The 18,220-nt window shown below is 28.8% G+C and overlaps 7 protein-coding genes across 9 annotated transcripts in view; 4 read left to right on the top strand and 3 right to left on the bottom strand.

The window, feature by feature from the left end:
• The window catches only part of LOC111690937 (carboxypeptidase M), a 43,552-nt gene that overhangs the window by 17,147 nt on the left and 8,185 nt on the right, over positions 1 to 18,220 (bottom strand). The window lies entirely within an intron of this gene.
• Positions 861 to 1,969, bottom strand: LOC111690933 (serine protease SP24D). Its single transcript, XM_023453540.2, has 2 exons — positions 1,621 to 1,969; positions 861 to 1,556 (listed from the first exon to the last, which is right to left on the bottom strand). The coding sequence occupies exons 1-2, from the start codon at positions 1,848 to 1,850 to the stop codon at positions 1,031 to 1,033; spliced, it is 756 nt and encodes a 251-aa protein (XP_023309308.1). The 5' UTR covers positions 1,851 to 1,969; the 3' UTR covers positions 861 to 1,030.
• On the top strand, positions 5,984 to 7,178 carry LOC111690957 (trypsin alpha). Its single transcript, XM_023453570.2, has 2 exons — positions 5,984 to 6,239; positions 6,594 to 7,178. The coding sequence occupies exons 1-2, from the start codon at positions 6,013 to 6,015 to the stop codon at positions 7,114 to 7,116; spliced, it is 750 nt and encodes a 249-aa protein (XP_023309338.2). The 5' UTR covers positions 5,984 to 6,012; the 3' UTR covers positions 7,117 to 7,178.
• Positions 6,957 to 18,220, bottom strand: part of LOC111678927 — a 73,519-nt gene continuing 62,255 nt past the window's right edge. Inside the window, exon 7 of the mRNA XM_046946261.1 lies at positions 6,957 to 7,124. The gene's annotated coding sequence lies outside the window, so the exon portion shown is untranslated. The remainder of the gene's footprint in view (positions 7,125 to 18,220) is intronic.
• On the top strand, positions 12,318 to 13,250 carry LOC111690958 (trypsin beta). The gene is made up of 2 exons (XM_023453571.2): positions 12,318 to 12,594; positions 12,654 to 13,250. Exons 1-2 carry the CDS (start codon positions 12,374 to 12,376, stop codon positions 13,180 to 13,182), a joined length of 750 nt encoding a protein of 249 aa, XP_023309339.2. The 5' UTR covers positions 12,318 to 12,373; the 3' UTR covers positions 13,183 to 13,250.
• Positions 15,213 to 16,124, top strand: LOC111690956 (serine protease SP24D-like). Its single transcript, XM_023453569.2, has one exon. The coding sequence runs from the start codon at positions 15,235 to 15,237 to the stop codon at positions 15,994 to 15,996; it is 762 nt and encodes a 253-aa protein (XP_023309337.2). The 5' UTR covers positions 15,213 to 15,234; the 3' UTR covers positions 15,997 to 16,124.
• LOC111690955 (serine protease SP24D-like) lies at positions 16,265 to 17,160 on the top strand. The gene is made up of 2 exons (XM_023453568.2): positions 16,265 to 16,514; positions 16,576 to 17,160. The coding sequence occupies exons 1-2, from the start codon at positions 16,279 to 16,281 to the stop codon at positions 17,099 to 17,101; spliced, it is 762 nt and encodes a 253-aa protein (XP_023309336.2). The 5' UTR covers positions 16,265 to 16,278; the 3' UTR covers positions 17,102 to 17,160.

Below are 18,220 nucleotides of genomic sequence, written 5' to 3'. Positions count from 1 at the left end.
AAATGCTTAAACAATTAAAAATTATAAATATATTACATATATTATAATGTAAACATAAAATTTATTTTTCGGTTTGATTTTTGGAAAATCCGAATTATTTTCATAATATTTTTAATTTGAAGTGATTAACACACTTCACTCAGTATTATAGTCTGAAAATCTGTTATAATCAGGACAAGGATTTCTATACAAATGCAGAATTATAATCAGTAACTCAAAATAACTTTAAACTATTTTTCATTTCGATTCAAAGAATTTGCCATACATACAACATATTTTGCATATTTTAAAATGTTTCTTTTTATTATATATTTTTACAATAAATTTGTTATTTACTTATTGTAATTAACAAATCCATTCCATCTTTGTGTCCATATAAAAAAATAACTTATCGAAATTTATGCACACACATCTCTCACCCTAGCCCCCATACAAAATATCCATCAGAAAATGGCTTTAAAACACGATAAAATTCAAAATATATATAAGTTGAACAAAAGTACACCCTCTGACCAAATTTTATTAGGATCGGACAATTTTTGACAACCGCACACATATAAATCATCTTTCAGATGACACAAAATGCGCTAATATCAGCCGTAATCGTCTATACTCTTTTTTAAGGAAATATTTTAAAATTTTTATATTTTTTTCAATTATAATTTATTGGATTGTGTTATTTTAAATACATTCTCTGTCTGCTAAATTTCAACAAAGGATGTGTGTCTTTGCTGTGCCAAACGAAACGAAATTATAAAATATTTTATTTACCTCATATCTATCAAAAATTTACATTTTCAAGTAAATTGTTACCGATTTGCACACACTCAAAATCAAAAATTTTCTTTCATTAGTTTCAATTTAATTTCGATTTTTATAAATATTATTATTTGGGATTATAACGAAAACGTACTTTTCAACTTTTTTCATACATACAGGTTCTATTTTGAAGATAAATTGATTTAATTTAACACAAATGTTTTGCTGCGTCCTTCGGACGAAGTGTATAATATATATTTATACATTTAAATTATAAAACCATATTTTTCTCGATCCATTGGCGATGATAGAAAACTTTGGCATAACCATCTGGATTTTTGGTACCGCAACCACCTACAACAAAACCGGCGACACCAACTAATTTACCCTGATATGTTGCTGGACCACCGGAGTCACCATTACATACGCCGTTGTTTTGTTCGTGAGCCAAACAGATTAAACTGTCGTATCCCCATTGTATAGCTTTCTGACATTCTTCAGTTGTTAATGATTTCAATGTATTCCATTGCATACGGTGAGGAATTGGACCGTTTGTATACAGACGTCCCCAACCAGAAACAATAACATCTTCTCCAGATGGTACTTCCTCGTTAGCCATTTCAATTGGTTTAATATTTTCTGTCCAAACTAAAGGCTCTTCCAATTCCAATAAAGCAACATCATTTAAAAAGTTTCCATACGATTTGTTAACAATTATACGTTTTAACTGCACTAACTTCCCACCTATGGTACGTTGGACACTTCCGACTCGTACTTGAAAGTATTGAGGAGGATAACTATAAGCAATTTTAATTTTAAAATATAAAATATTTAGAACTGATCGCGATTTAAAAAACTTACGGTTCCACACCATTTCCCACTACCACACAATGGGCAGCAGTTAATATATAACGTTCATTGAGAATAGATCCACCGCAAGTATGGGAACCATCTGAACGTTGTAATGAGACTTGATGAGGAAATTGGCCAATCTCAGCATCTGCTCCACCTACAACACGGCCGCTAGGCACAGCACTTGCACAAGCTACAAATCCTAAAATACCTACAAATAATTTCAAACTGAAAGCCATTCTAATCTAAACTGAACTACTTTTGGAAATAACTTCTGTACTTATAAATGAAAATTATATCAAAACGTGCAATCAACCAATGAAGTATGTATAAATTAAACGAAGAATTATCTAATCATTAAAAGTTAAACCTTAAGTCAAAAAACGGAAAACTCGAGGTATTGTAAAAGAAATAATAATTCATATTTTATAGTAAATGATAAGAAAATTTTCTTTGATAACGAATACTTATGTATTGAATTTTGCAAGTACTTACATTTTAATTTAAAAATCAATATATTTTCGTAACCTTTTAAAAATATACAAGCCTAAAATCAGCGAAATAAAAAAAATATATAATAATTTACCTAATTTTTTCCTATTAAAAAAATATTTCTCCACATTTTAACTCGGGAAACATATTTAAATATCTAAAACATGCCAATAATTCATGGTAATACAAAAACATACAGATAAGTATTCGATTTTATTATATGCGTTTGTGCTGAGATATTTGATGTCAAAGGTTACAAAAATCAGTTTTTAGTGGATATCTCGCTTATTATGCATCGTACGCGTTTTCATGTTATTATAATTTCTATATATAATTTAATTTCCTACATTGAGGAGAGGTCATTGAAATGACCTTTTTAAATCTTAATATTTTAACTCCAATACAAATAATATCGCATTTTTCCTTTCTAATAGAGTGTAAAGATACATAAATTTTATTTATTTATTTATTATTTTAAATCAGACTTAGCATCGTTAACTCCACCTCCGGTTATTGCTTAACCGAAAGTTATTCTGCCGATTAAAATATTTTTTGCATGAAAACTGTCAATTTAACCTTAAGATAAAAAATAACTAGATATTGTGATATTGGCGGTAACAAACAACCGGCTTTAATTTCTTTCCAATATTAATGTATACCATAGTGCTTTTACTCTTTTGAAAATTAAAAAATTTCTACAAAATAAATAAAGATAAAATCTTATTTTAATAAAATTCCCACTCAATTTTATTAGTCTAAATATGCGGATTGTCACAAAAATTTGTTTTCCCGTTATGATCTTAGGTATGACCTGTAATACAATCTGAAATTACGGATAGACAGACATTGAACGTTTGAGAGAAAATATGTTACAGTGTATAAGCATGTATCAACAAATTATGAATAATTTAAAAATTATGACAAATTTGTTAATAGTACAATCTATATTAAGATTGAAAATATTAGTGTAATGGAAAAATAATGCACTATTTCCAATAAATATAACATTTGTCACTACTTCAGAAGTAGCACTAGGTGAAGTCATTGCCTCTAATGACATCAACGTGTTAAAATAATGAGTTAAAATGTTAAAGAAAAATTAGTGAAAAGAGGTTTTATTAGCATTTTAACTATTTACTTTTTAATGTAAGTTTTTCCTTGGGATGTATGACAAGCCTATATTAAAATCAGAACTTCTTCAGGTCGTTTTCAGTACTTCCATTGGTAAATTTGTTTTTTTTTTGCTGAAACCAATGATATTAAAAAAATATACTTCAACGAAAATATAGAAAATTTAATTTTCTGTATAAATTATTATAACATTTAAATGCGTACGATGTTAACCAAGATATTTACCAAAAACCGATTTTTGTTACCTTTGACCTTCAATATCTCTTAGTTAATTCCTCTACCAAAATTTATAAAGATAGGTCCTAACCCTATCCCCATTAGCACCCTCATGTAGAAAAGCTTTTTTGTCATTTTTAACACATTTATTGGTGTAGGTTATCATATGGTTCGCCATGATGCACTATACTTTCCTACTTCTGTTATTACAAAGATTTTTCACTTTTTCAAAAACAAAATAGGTAAAACACGTTGATTTAGCGCAACGCTGGTACAATTGTCGTGTTTTGAATGCACACCGTGGACTCTCTAAAGAAGAACATCACGGGTCTGTAAAATTTTAAAAACTATCTTTATTCTTGCATTTCTTGCCGTATATGTTTGTATTATTAGTAGGGAGAGGCCGATCATATAATACCCTACACCTATTACAAGAAGTAAAATGTGAATTGGTATTCATAATAAAACATTTAATTTGAATTATACCTTGCCTCAAATATACGTGCCTTAGCCATTTACTGTTGAATAGAATTATGGACATTTAAGTAAAATGTTAAAGGGGGCTTTTTATAGAGGCTAGGGTTAAATGAGGCCTATAATTATAAAATTATTCAGGGTGATAAAGGCTAGTATGGAACTTGCTTTTGTAGCTTTTTGTCGAGATACGAGTATATTAAACATTATTATGAATTATGTTATTATGAAATGGGATCTAGGTGAAATAATGGACCGATGTAAACTATTTTCAATAGGCTTTGTCTCCGAAACCATAAATGTGACAAATTTTATTGAATTATCTCAAAAATTGCGACCTATAGTTTGATTACATTGTTTACAAGATCTATTCGGGGATTCAGTTGTATGGGGCAAAGTGAAATAATGAAGTGATCGTAACCATTTTTAATATGCTCCGTCGCTGGGACAATTGAAGACCATGTACCAAATTTCATTGAATTATCTTAAAAATTGCGACCTGTAGTTTGATTACAAAGATTAAAGTGGGTATAGGACCAATGCGATATAAACATCAACACAAACCCTTTAGTTTTGTGACATAACATATTCGTAGTATTTATTGAAAATTTTATGTACATTCAGAGCAAACTAATCTACCTTTACGGTATTACTCAGATTTGTAGAAAATTTGAAATCCAAAATCTTGATAAATAAAACATGTATTCGACTGTACAAAAATGAAATACCCACCATCAAAATATTGTAATGTTTTTTTTTGGAGGAGGTTCTTGTCTCATTTTTTGTCCAAATTTGAAGCTCTTTTTGGGTCTATTCATTCAACATTTCGATGTATTAAAAACGAAATGATTAAATAAATTTATATGTATTATGGGCAAGGAATCATTCCACTTTAAAAAAATAAATTTGTTTTGCATAAATCAGAAATATATTAAGATAGTAATTTGCAAATTTATGAAAATTATGGCTTACAAGAGCAAATAAAAAAAATTTTAAGCAAATCCCGGGAATTATTTTGAAAAATTCCGGGTTTCGGGATATCCTAATCCCAAAAAAATCCCGGGATTAATTTTGAAAATCACGGGATTCGGGATTTACTAATCCCGAAAAATCCCGGGATTTTCGGGATTGGCATCCCTAATAATAAGTGATCAAAAATTCAGATACAAAAAAAAATTGTACCATCTAAAAGAATAATAAAGCAAGTTAAATAAAAACTTTATTATTGTTTTACTATCAATCTATATTGACTATATTGATAATTTAAAGGTTATACCAAAAGTGTGATTTTAGAGTCAGATATGTTCCTATATCCCAGCAAAAAAACAAATTTTGGTAATGAGTAATATATTTAGATAATGCAGTTATTTAATACTGGTAATTAGTGGTCGTTATCAATGTTATTTAATTTTAGCCATATATCTAGAGAATCAGTCCAATTATTTAAAGCATCTATCCAAGGTTTGTTGTTCGAATCATAGTTGATATCATTATTTTTTTAAAACGTCGATTTATACTTTTATGTAAAAACTATTTCAAAAAGTAATATAAAATAACTTGTGCGTGGAGCACTGAGTAAGCGGAAAATATAAATACAAAATAAATAAGCCAGGGAAATCAGGTAACCACGTTTGTAACCAGTTATTTTTTGAACCTTGTCGAAGAAAAATAATTATATATTTATCCCAAAAGTAATTACTTCCCTGCTTCAATATTTTATTGCCTGCTTACCGGGTAAGTAAAATTTTGCCTGGGATGGTCAGATATCGCGATCGAATAAATACATTCATATGTACATATATATACACATATGAAAGTATGTATGATGTAAGTGTTGTATGATGTTATTTTTATTAATCAATAATATATGCACTGTTCTTAATCATAAAATAATCTTTATTGTATTATAAGATATTCTAAGAATTTTATATTTTAATCAATACACACACGCGCACAAAATTTATATTGACTATAATATCAACGAATCTAATATATTTATTGATTAGACTAACTACTGTAGAACAGTTGAACTACTGGCGATTTTAACAATTTACGAAATGTTTTTATATCAGTTTGATTTTAAAAGCAATGGCGAGTAAACGTACACTTTTGGCTTTTCTCGGCCTTTTTAGCATTGTGTGTATAAAAGCCGTACCTAGTTCTAGGATTTTAGGCGGCATTGATGCCTCATCTGGCCAATATCCATGGGTAACTTCTATACGTGTTGATGGTGCTCATGCTTGTGTTGGATCTATAATAAATGAAGATTTTATTGTAACTGCCGCACACTGTGTATCTTCGTTAGGTGCAACATCGTAAGATTTCATTTTTGTTTTATTACATACCTTTTAAACTGATGTATGCGGAGATCATTCGGATGAGAACCCGTTCTGTAAATTGATTCAAATTGTAAATTGGATAAATACTTATACATTTTGATTTTATAGAAAATATTGTTGCTTGAGTTTTAATTAAGAATTAATATATAATAGCAAGATTTTCGAATAAATCAAATAAGTATAATTGTTTACTCCAATTCTAATCATCTATTGTGAAATATTCCATATTTCACAATTTTGCATCAGTTAGTTTTAGAAAAATTTAAAAAAATACCCTTCCAAATGAAATAATGGTCTAAGTTTAAGTCAAATTTTTTTATTTCTTTTTAGTATTGAAAGCTCACGCGTCACTGCCCGCGTTGGTAGTGTTAATCAGTTTGCTGGGGGACAAATTGTAAAAATTAGATCTATTGTAATTTATCCCTCTTACGGAAATTTCTTGCACGATATTGCTCTTTTAAAATTAGATCAATCTCTGGTGTTCAATGATAAAATAAATAAAATTTCGCTTACTACCGATGATGCCATCGAAGAGGGAACTTCCGTATTTGTCACTGGTTGGGGTTTGCAAGAAAGCGGTTCATCTCCATATAAACTTCAATATGCAACAATGTCCGTTTTGAGTGGCCCAGAATGTGAACTCCAAGCTGGTTACGGTTATGACTCCGTCATATGTTTGAAGCACACTGAAAATGCTGGAATATGTCGAGGAGATGATGGAGCTGGTGTTGTTACTGGTAATAAATTAGTGGGAGTTGCAAGTTTTTCCTTCGGAAGTTGTGGTACTAAATATCCAGATGTATCAAGCAAAATTTCTTACTATCGTTCTTGGATTAATAGTGTCATAGCATAAATTTATTTCTAAAAACGCAAAACAATAATAACAATAAATTAAATACAATGAAATATACACAATATTATTCAGTATTACTGATCATAAATCATACAGGTACAGTGAAATAGCTTCCGACTGAAATAACTTCCCATGAAGAAAATGAAATAACTCCCATTTCTCCCAAAAATTAGTCTTAATAATGAAATTCCTTGGTTTTTTTGTGTACTAAAAAATATCCATTTATATATATAACGAATTACGGCTTAAATTTACTCAAGCACAACATTAAAAATATAAAACTATAAATAAGTATGGTAAAAACCGGTTATTCGATTATCCGGTTATTCGGATAACCGAATACAGATGTGTGACGTCAGAGCTCCTATATGTTCGCCTGACAAAGTAATCTTTAGTTTATCATTCCTGATTAGAACTATGTGGGTTTAAACAAAGATTTCAGAAAAGCAAAAAAATAGGTTAAGTCAGCTGTATTTTTGTTTTATAACCTTCAATTTCGTGCGAAGGATATCACCATCATATATATTAATACGCAAAGCCAAAACGATTGGGAACATTTTCCGGCTCTATTACTTGACCGATTTTCTTGATTCTTTTTTTGTTTAATACAGATTGGCGGAAATATAAGCGTTTAAAGTTTCTACAAATACACAATCACACAAACATGTGCTTGAATTAAAAAATAGAAAACAAAATAAGAATGCAAAACAACAACACTGCATTTTTTTCATTTTAGAAAAAAGAGAGGAGAGTGTGAAAACAGATTACTTCTCTGTTGATGTTTGCTTTTTCTATTTGGCAGTGATATTTTTGTTGTTGTTTTTAATACGTTTTTTATAATATTTTGAAAATAAGATTTTATTGTTTTTGCTAAATTGTGAATGTAGTAATGATATATTATGACGTGTGATACAAAAGGATGTTGGTGTTTGACCAGGGAAACATTGGTGGGACTATAATTCTACATAAATATTTGTTTTTAATGATTTTAGGGATGGGCAAAAACAAAGATTTTTACAACATAAGTAGGAAAGTTTAGTTGGTCATGTCGATACTTAATTCACCATAATAAATAAATCAGTATATCGCTAATATGCATGTTTAGCACTGTGAGGATTTGAAAGGAAGACTTTTTTGTGTTATTCTAACCAATTAGGAAAAAGGCGGTTTAAGAAATATTAGTGTAAAGTGAAAACTGTAGTTTGTATGGTTATATGTATATATGTCTTATAAAAATAGAAAAAAAGATGAAACTGGTCAAATACAAATCATGTTTTCTGGGTTAATGGCGCCCATTTGGTTTAGTATTTCCTCTTAAAGCTCTTTGCTTAAAGGAATATAGTAGTACAACATCATAGAGTATCTACTAGGGTATTCAATTATTCGGGTTTTTGTCTTATTCGGTTTATTCGACAAATAATTATTTGAGGTTTTACGTTAGCCAGTTGATAATCGGATAATTATTCGGTTTTTCGAATAAAAGGAAACTGGATGTTATTATTGTTTTTAACAATAATTTTCTTCATATGCACCCTGTAACAATTTTTAAGAAAGCATTCACACATGGAAAAGTTGATAAGCATGTGAAAATAGATTCCATTTATAGAATAGCGTACTCCGATTTCAAAGTTTAAAAGACTACAAACGAATATTTAAAATATTTATATTTATTTTGTAATGCTAATATTGGTATCAAATGAAAGCTGGGAATCTGTACATTCTATCTATATTATTTACCTGTCTCACTTAAAGATAAAACGAAAAAGAAATTAAATTTAAAAAGGTTTCATTTTCGACTCAAAAACTTTTAACTACTTTTTTGTGACAAATTTTCTTAAAGATTTCCAATTCTTTCTTGATGATTTGAAATAAATTATATTAATTCGAAGCAGAGGAACTCAGCTTCATTTGAAATTAATATTATTACCAACTTTTTAATATAAATTTGGAATTCCATCTTTTGAAATTGGATGTTTTTTTAAATTTTAAAGTCCCTTTTACAGGAGCATAAGAGCTGATTATGAAAAACTGAGTACACAGAGTTAATAATAATGTCCACAGTTTCCTGTACGCATAGATTTTTTCATGTTTGAAAATAACTTTTGCACGGTTTATAAACAAAAATATTATTTTCACTTCCTTCACTTAAATTCTTTGTTTAGTTTTTTATCAAATACTGGAAATTATTCCTGTTTATGTGAAATGATTTTCTATATAAAGACATTACTGTTTTTAAGATTTTGAACATTAGATCAACTATAACTGTTGCTAAAAACTTATTAGAAATACTTAAGAACACAACATTGTTCCAAAAAAAAACTGGTTGTAAAAATAAAAGCGATATAATTATTTCCATGATTTCTTTCCAAAAATCATCAAATAAATTTTCTTTATTATAGAAAATTGATTAAGAAATTAAGAAAAGAAGAAAATTTATTACAAAAATATTAAATTTTGTAGAAAATGCATTGTAATTTTACTGCTAAATAGTGAGTTTTTCTTAATCGGTTAATTGATAGAAATTATTCGGATTATTCGTTATTTGAAATTTGACAATTTTCATTTATTCGAACGATTAACCGTCAAAAAATAATCGATTAACCGAACGATGATTAATCGTTTGAATAGTCTAGTATCTACTATTAAATTAAATTAAACATAAACCTGAAGGATGGACACTTTATACTAAAGACAGCAAAATAAAACGTATTTATTTCTTATAAAGATAATATATACATACCTGTTCCAAAATAGCATTCCGATCTAAAATTTTATTAATTATTAAAAATATTTATTAAATTTATTAAATATAAAAAACATAATTATTTAAATCCGATTTTAAAAATTAATAGTGGTTTTATTCCAAAAAGTCTTTTTAATTCATTTAAAAAACGGACATAATTCCACTTTCGGGATGGAATCCTGTTATAGTTCTCATAGTTCTTATAGCAATAATTGCAAAATTTAATGACTTCAGAAGTAATGAATTTGGAATCAAATAAAAAAGATGAACAACCTATGTTAAAATCATTATTTCTGTAGGCTACAAAGGAATAGTGCTGGAAAAGTTCGACATTGTTTACGACAAACTGTTCATGAGGTAAGCGTTTAAAAAAACTTGAATGAGAATGAGCAAAAATCAAAAGAAGAAGAACTCAAACAGTATTAAAGAAAATAGTTTACTAATTTTACTGTCAGGAATGAAAATATCATATTGTAAGTTTTGAATAGATTTTAATGAACATTTTTGAAGATAATAATAAATCGAACGAAGTAATATTTTGTTTTAAAAAGTTCAAAAAAATTTGAAAACTTAGATTTTATACTTCTTTCAGGATTAAACTCTCGTTAGTTCTACACATTTAGTCAAAAATTGCAGTGTTGAAATTTTTAGCACGGTGTCAATTAAATAAAAAACTACAGGTATGACAAGTACGGATACACGAAAACCTGTAGTTCAAATTTTTAGTTTAAAATAACATTGTTAAATCCTTGTATCATAAATTATTCATATTGTGACATCAAAAATTGCACCATATTTCAGTAGTACACTCATAAGTATGTATGTACTACTTAAAAGTAGATAAGATAAGATTAATAGAAAATATTTTCAAAAACTAATCGATATATTGTTTATTTCTAACAAAATAGTAACAACTCAAATAACTTTATTTGATTTCTATAAAAATAATGGCCTCAATAACTCTCATAGTTATTTCGGGATTAGGTCAATTTGTGCCAATAAATAACTAAAAATAATGTTATCACAAATTGTTGTTCAAGTAATTTGAGGTTATTATTTGTTAGTCAAAAAAATTTAGATCTGATTCTTGAAAATATATCTTTGAAATAATAGTTTTAAGGAACATTGTTTCCTAAGTAACTTGAATTTGTTGCAAAATCTTAAAAACATAAAAATAAATTAACATAATTTCTTTATATAGAAAAGGATTTCACATAAAAAGAAATGATTTATAATATTTGATAAAAACCTTTACAAAGAATTGAGTTCAAAGAAGTAAAATATTATAATTTTGTTTATAATAAGAAGAACGTTCCAAATTTTAAGAAAATCGGTTCAGCCGTTTAGGCGTGATTGACGAACAAACAAACAAACGAACAGACTTATAAAGAGATTTGTAATATATATTAGGATTGTCCTTCCAAGAAGATAGAAAAGCTTAAAATTCTATCCTTCAAACTTCAAAAACTTGAACTAGGAGGGCGCAAAAATGGAATAAAATGGGTGAAAAGCGGTCAAAATTTGTACTTTTGAGCATAAATATCAATTGTTGTCTTTACTTAAGCCAAAATATATTTCAATAAACTTTTTAAAGTTTTAGAAATATGAATCATCACAGTTCTGTTGCGATAATTGGACCAAAAGGGGACAAAAAATAGGACAAAAGGGGGAAAAACTACTTTTGGGCTTTGAGACCAATTTTTCTGTTCTAAATCAATTAAACCAATTAAAACCCCGGGCAACGCCGGGTATAAAAATCTAGTTTTGTATACATTACGATTTTACGTAATAATTTTATAATAATTTAAAGTCCACCATTTGATGTTAAATTTCACTATTATAAGTTGATCTGAGAGAAAATTTTAATTTTCTTTATAATTGAACCAAAACCGATTATTTCAAATCTCATATACTAAAGTATATTTTTGAGTTATTACCATGTTACTTCAAATTAATGGTAAGCAGATACATTAGAGTGGTGCCCAAAAAATATCGATCTTGTTTGAATGGGTCTCATTTTGTTTATTAGTATTTAAAACTAACTGGCGTTAAATTTAAGTCCAATCGGATAACGGGAAAAGTGTAAAATTGGATAATAATAACATTATTATTGTTTTGTAAAACATTTAGAAACTTTGTTAGTTGTCGATCGATATTGTTGGATAGATAAATACAAATTTTGTCGAAATGTAAAAAAAATTAATTTTAATGGCTTATTTTTTGAAGAAATTAAAAAAAATATTTGACGCTCTTCAATAGATTTCCGGCATTACCCAATTGGGGTGAAATTTACTAGTAAACTAATAAATAAAACAAAATCCCTCCAAACAAATTCGATATTTTTGGGCACTTCTAATATTTGTACATATGTATATGTATTTACAACTTGTTATTAGTTAATTAATAAACATTATTGGGCAATTCTATTATCGTTTTTATTCAATAGTCAATATATTATAAAATTGTACTTGAAGACTTAGAACCCAATTAAAAATTAGTAGCAAATAAAACACGATGGGGTCTGCACGTTTAATACTTTCACTTATAGGAATTTTTATCATTTCTACATTGGCACAACCCACTTCTCGAATTTGGGGTGGAGAAGAAGCTTCCAAAAATGGTTTCGGATATGTGGCTTCCGTGAGATTGGATGGCGCCCATATTTGTGGCGGTTCAATTATTGGAAAAAGATCCATTTTAACGGCAGCACATTGTGTCGTTGAAAATAATAAAACGTATGTAAATTGTATCATAAGTATGAATAAGTCATATTATATTGTTTTTTTATTTTTAGAGTTTCTCAAAATCGTTTGGCTGTACGTGTTGGAAGTACAAACCAATTTTCTGGTGGTAAACTGTATTATATTTCTGGTGTCTCAGTACATCCTAATTACGGCGGCGTTAAAAATGATATTGCAGTTTTGACATTAGAATTGACTTTAGAATGGACGGATCGCATTGCTATGATAGATATAGCTACCTCTTCCACAGACGAACCTACTGCCGGTGAATCAGTTAAGGTGGCTGGATGGGGTGATCAATCATCTGACGTATCATCACATAAACTTCACACAATATCATTTGATATTGCCACTGAGGAGGTGTGCGAGGATGCTTTTAGTGGAAAGGAAAATTCTACAATTTGCTTAGCGCATGATTTAAAGAAGGGAAGTTGTATCGGCGACGCTGGCAATGGTGCTGTTTTTAAAAATAAATTAATTGGTGTTAGCAGTTTCATTGTGGGTGCATGCGGATCGCGTTATCCAGATATTTTCAGTAATGTGGTTTATTATGCCTCTTGGATTACAAACGAATTGGTATAAACATAATACCTATTGACATATATAATACTAATACAATAAATCAAAAAATCAATATTTTAATTATCGAATAAGTCGTCAGATTACGCATTTCTTTTTATTAATCAGAAATATATTGATAACAAACTATATTTTTGTTTTTACCTCGTACATATATATGTTTCATTTAAAATTTCATTACAAAGTTTTTGAATGTAATGAAAAAATAAATTGAGCTTATAAAAATATTGTTTTATGTATAGAGTCTCATATGTATGTCATTGTTCATACATTTGAATGTGAAATATTTATGGATCCTGTAACATTTAGATAGAACAATTTCGACTAGTTACCATCAAAAATTGCAAATATTACAAAATTTGACTTTTGACCTTTAAAGTTTATGGGTTAATGACGTCCAAATTGCACAAAACTCATGATTTTTATTCAGAAATATGTGGACTAAAAATGAATTCAAATTGCAAGTACAGGCAAACTATAAGAGGTATTGACTGAGGTATTTTTTTACTGTTTTATTCCCTAATCTGTTGTCCATAAATCCCTATGAGTTCTCCCAAAAATATTGAAATTTGTTTAACAAAGTATCAAAAAAACTAAAATTTGAATTTTGAAAGGACCGTTAAAAATATTAAAATTTTTCGACCATAGCTGAGAACAGGTTTACGTTATTTTATAAGGACAAAAACTCATATTCAAGTAACTACAGTAACTACAGATGTATTTTAAGTAATACAATTGTTTTATTAGAATATTTTCAAAAATATGTTTATTTTTTATCACATTTCGAATTCAAGTGCTCTGAGATACGATAATGGCCTGGGGAATTTTTAATAACTTTTACATTTTTCAACCAATTTTTGTGTTTTTTATCTTTTTGTAACGCTAATTCTGTGTACATTACGATTCCTTGACAATAAAATACTAAAAAAATGCATATTTTCCCCTTGTAAATGCATCTTCAAACTTCAGAGCCGTTGCGGCACCAGTTAACGTAGTCCTATTGACCTAAATTTTTGCACAACTTATTTTTATAACCCATAGAACAATTCTAGTGGGGGGACGGCCTGTAGGATAAATTTATTTTCCTTCATACAAGCTTGGAGCACTAATATATGATTTATGGAAATGTTTGTTTTTTAGGTAATTGATAATAAAAATCATTTAGTTATAGTATACTTAGTTATAATCAAAGAAATATTATATCTAATTGTTTGTTTAATAGCAGCAGAAATTTGAAATGTATTATCTATGGGATTAGTCTGAAATATGAATATTAGAGTGCCTCCGTATGGAGAGTATTTAGTTGATTGGAAATGAACTGGAAAAAATTTTATTATTCATTACTATAATATTTTAATTGCTAAGGTTGATATGGGCAATTTACAGTTTTCATGATAATCAGAAAAGTGTTACACATCGAAATATTGATCATAGACCTACAAAAAAATATGATTATCATGAAAACTGTAAATTGCCCATATCAACCTTTTTTCCAGTTCATTTCCAATTAACTAAATACTCTCCATACGGAGGCACTCGAATCTATAACACTTAACTTTATTTTTTTGGATTCCTTTAATTCCATACACGCCGAACAAATACATTTTTAAGCACTTTTTATTTCGGAGGACCTAATTATAGTATGTTTTTATTTTCGCAAAAATGTTTGTATATTAAAAACTGCATAAATTACATTTTTACATTTTGATCTAGTTCAACAAATTGGAAACGGTCCCTAAAAATCAATTAACATTTTAATTTCAACACAACTTTTGTTTGGGGCACCCTAATGTACCATATGCTTTTACCATGCTGCGGCTCGATACTGTGTACCTTGTTACATAATAGTGAAAATTTCAACTTGATTAAGAAATCGATGTCACTGTTGATTTATATATTAGATAACATGTAAAAATACAAGTGTATTACGGAATTACCAAACTATTCAAGTTTTTAATCAACTTAGATGTCCCACAAGATAAGATTGGCAATGGTCATTGCTTCGAAATTCTATATAAAGCGAGATTTTTAAAATTGTAGGAACATTTAAACGAAATGGCCAAAATAACAATATTTACATGTTTGACTTTGAGTTTATTGGTTTTGAGCAGAGCTCAGCCAACTGGCCGTATTGTTGGTGGAGTGGATGCTATTGAAGGTCAATTTCCTCATCAAATATCTCTCAGACGTAATGGATCTCATACTTGCGGTGGTTCCATAATATCCCGTAATTATATTTTAACCGCTGCACATTGCGTAGGCGCTGAAGATGAAGACGGCGTATACCACGTATTTGACCCCAGTTTATTTACTATTAGAGCAGGTTCCACTAATCGCTTAATGGGTGGTGTTGTCAAACAAGTTGTCAAAATTATTGTACATGAAAACTATGGCAATTTTATAAATGATGTTGCACTACTGAAACTTGATTCAAGCCTTGTTTTTTCTGACAACATTAAACCCATTGCTTTAGCATCTTCAGAAGTTCCTGTTGCAAGCAATGTTGTAATATCTGGCTGGGGTAGGTTGAAAACTGGTGGTGATAGTCCCGTTAAATTGCAGTGGAATACTTTAGAGTCTATTTCGAAATTGAAGTGCCTCACATCGATATTCATGTCATCTGATGCTCTTATTTGCTTGGCGCACAAAGAAGGCGACGGTGCGTGTAATGGAGATTCAGGAGGCCCTGCTACATTTAACGGTACGTTGGTTGGTGTTGCTGGATTCGTTGTGGGTGGTTGTGGAACTAAAAATCCTGACGGTTACGCCAAAGTATTTTACCATATTGATTGGATTAAACAACATTCAGATTCATAATTCTATAAATCAAATTCCTTTTCATGGAAAGAAGCATAAATATTTTAAAATAGATAAATATTACCAATACTACTACCATACACTATTAAATTTGTCTATAAAATAAATTAAAACAATTTTATTTTCGATCGTCACGTTGTTTTATTTCAGAACATACGGTCATAGATTAGATATAGATATACAAGTTTGTACAATTGATTGAAGTTGATTGCGAAAAATAGGTATATAAATACATGTAAACATTAAAAAACGAGTTAAAACAGTTAAAGAAACATTTAAAAAATGTCAAAATTTTCGCTTCTACCATTTTTTTACATTATTTTTGTTTGCTATTCCAAAGCTAATCCCCTTAATCGTGTAGTTGGTGGTCAAAACGCAAATGAAGGACAATTCCCTTATCAAGTTTCTTTAAGGCGTAATGGTTCACATACGTGTGGTGGCTCTATAATATCCAGGAATTTTATTTTAACTGCAGCTCATTGTGTAGGCACAACCGATAGTGAGGGAAATTATTATTCGTAAGACTTTAAAAATTTAAATGTTTATGTTTATATATCATATGTAACTTTTTTTGCTAAGGTACGATCCAAGTGTTTTTACAGTTCGTGCTGGTACTACAGATCGATTTCAAGGTGGAGTTTTAATGAAGGTTGCTGAAGTTATAACACACGAAGACTACGGCAATTTCTTAAATGATGTTGCCTTACTACGCCTCGAAGAACCTATCATATTCTCTGACAACATTCAACCGATTCCATTGGCTACAACTGAAGTTCCTGTTGGTGAAATAGTGACAATTTCCGGTTGGGGCCGCATTAAGCAAGGTGGTGATTCACCCCAAAAACTTCAATGGAACGAACTAACTGCAATTTCCCGAAACGATTGTAAGGAAAAAATTGGTATGGATTCAGACTCCCTTATTTGTTTGGCTCACCCACCTAATAACGGCGCCTGCAATGGCGATTCCGGAGGACCCGCTTTATATAACGGGGAAGTAGTTGGAATTGCAGGCTTTGTATATAGTGGTTGTGGTTCCTCATACCCTGATGGGTATGCCAAAGTTTATTATCATGTTAACTGGATTAAAAATCATTCTGACTTGTAATTAAAGCTATTAATTTCCTTAACTTCGAAAAAATTAAAATTGTTTATATCTAAAAAATATTTTAAATTACTTTTTCTATATAAGAATAATAAATATTATTGTATTTGTATTACATTAACTTAAAGGGAACATTGTTCTTTAAATCTTTGTTATGGAAATTTTAACAAATCTCGATAATATTGCTTGTTATAGACAATTTTTATATGGAAATTATTTAAATCATTCCAATTGTCAGCTGACTGTACGTAATTTAAAAGATTTTTTTCTAATTTAAATTTTTAATTCAATCATAATTCATATGGTTAAATGCAGAAAAAAAATTAATTAAATTTGTTAATGGCACATTAATGATCTTTTCTATAAAATTTTTTTATTTCTTCATTTATTATAACAGAGCCTTTTAGAACATATATAGTTATAAAAACTATACAATAATTATAACACATTTTTAGAGAAAATTTTAAACATATAATAAAAAATAATAAAAATAAAACAGTAATAAAAAATGTATGATAATATTAAATTGTGTAAGAGTGGGTTTTTGAGTTGGTAATCAAATGGCAATTAATAATAAGAAGTTAATCTAAAAATAAATTTAAATTCAATCCCTTTTGATGTTTTTGAGTACAAGATTAAAATTCGCAATATTGGTATACAAAATAACAGAAAACGGGACTGTTTGTTACCAAAACGATGCATGTTTTATAAAAATTAAGAAGACAATTGTAAATGAAATATGAAAATCAATGAAAACTTAATTTTAAAACAAAAAATATATTGTGAAGTCCCCATAATATATGCTTACCAATAAATTAATCATTTAAATGTTTATTTTTATAGAAATTGTATTTAATTCTTTGCAGCAGCTGTTAACACTTTTGCATTACATGCTCAAGTTGAAATCACTTCCATTGGGCGCTTAAACTAGGAAACAAAATTAACTAATTGAATACTCAAAAATAACTTTGGAGGATTAATTTTGAGTTGAAATTGAAATAACTTAACTTAAAAATAAAAAAACTCAACTTTTTACGGTATTATGAATTACAACTAATTTGTAAATTGTAATTGTGTTGATGTTGCCAACCTAAAAAGTATTTTTTTTACTTCGTTTTATCT

Source organism: Lucilia cuprina, chromosome 3 (genome assembly GCF_022045245.1).
Source record: "Lucilia cuprina isolate Lc7/37 chromosome 3, ASM2204524v1, whole genome shotgun sequence".
In the NCBI taxonomy this organism is placed as follows: Eukaryota; Metazoa; Arthropoda; class Insecta; order Diptera; family Calliphoridae; genus Lucilia; species Lucilia cuprina.
The sequence above is the reverse complement of the archived record's forward strand: the minus strand, read 5'-3'. Positions and strand labels throughout refer to the sequence as shown.

Bases quoted from the DNA above. Each gene is read 5' to 3' on its own strand.
- LOC111690956 (XM_023453569.2), top strand. From the start codon at position 15,235: ATGGCCAAAATAACAATATTTACATGTTTGACTTTGAGTTTATTGGTT.
- LOC111690955 (XM_023453568.2), top strand. From the start codon at position 16,279: ATGTCAAAATTTTCGCTTCTACCATTTTTTTACATTATTTTTGTTTGC. The intron at 16,515-16,575 runs GTAAGACTTTAA...TTTTTTGCTAAG, and splicing joins AGTGAGGGAAATTATTATTC to GTACGATCCAAGTGTTTTTA.
- LOC111690957 (XM_023453570.2), top strand. From the start codon at position 6,013: ATGGCGAGTAAACGTACACTTTTGGCTTTTCTCGGCCTTTTTAGCATT. The intron at 6,240-6,593 runs GTAAGATTTCAT...ATTTCTTTTTAG, and splicing joins TCTTCGTTAGGTGCAACATC to TATTGAAAGCTCACGCGTCA.
- LOC111690933 (XM_023453540.2), bottom strand. From the start codon at position 1,850: ATGGCTTTCAGTTTGAAATTATTTGTAGGTATTTTAGGATTTGTAGCT. The intron at 1,557-1,620 runs GTAAGTTTTTTA...AATTGCTTATAG, and splicing joins GTGGGAAATGGTGTGGAACC to TTATCCTCCTCAATACTTTC.
- LOC111690958 (XM_023453571.2), top strand. From the start codon at position 12,374: ATGGGGTCTGCACGTTTAATACTTTCACTTATAGGAATTTTTATCATT. The intron at 12,595-12,653 runs GTATGTAAATTG...TTTTATTTTTAG, and splicing joins GTCGTTGAAAATAATAAAAC to AGTTTCTCAAAATCGTTTGG.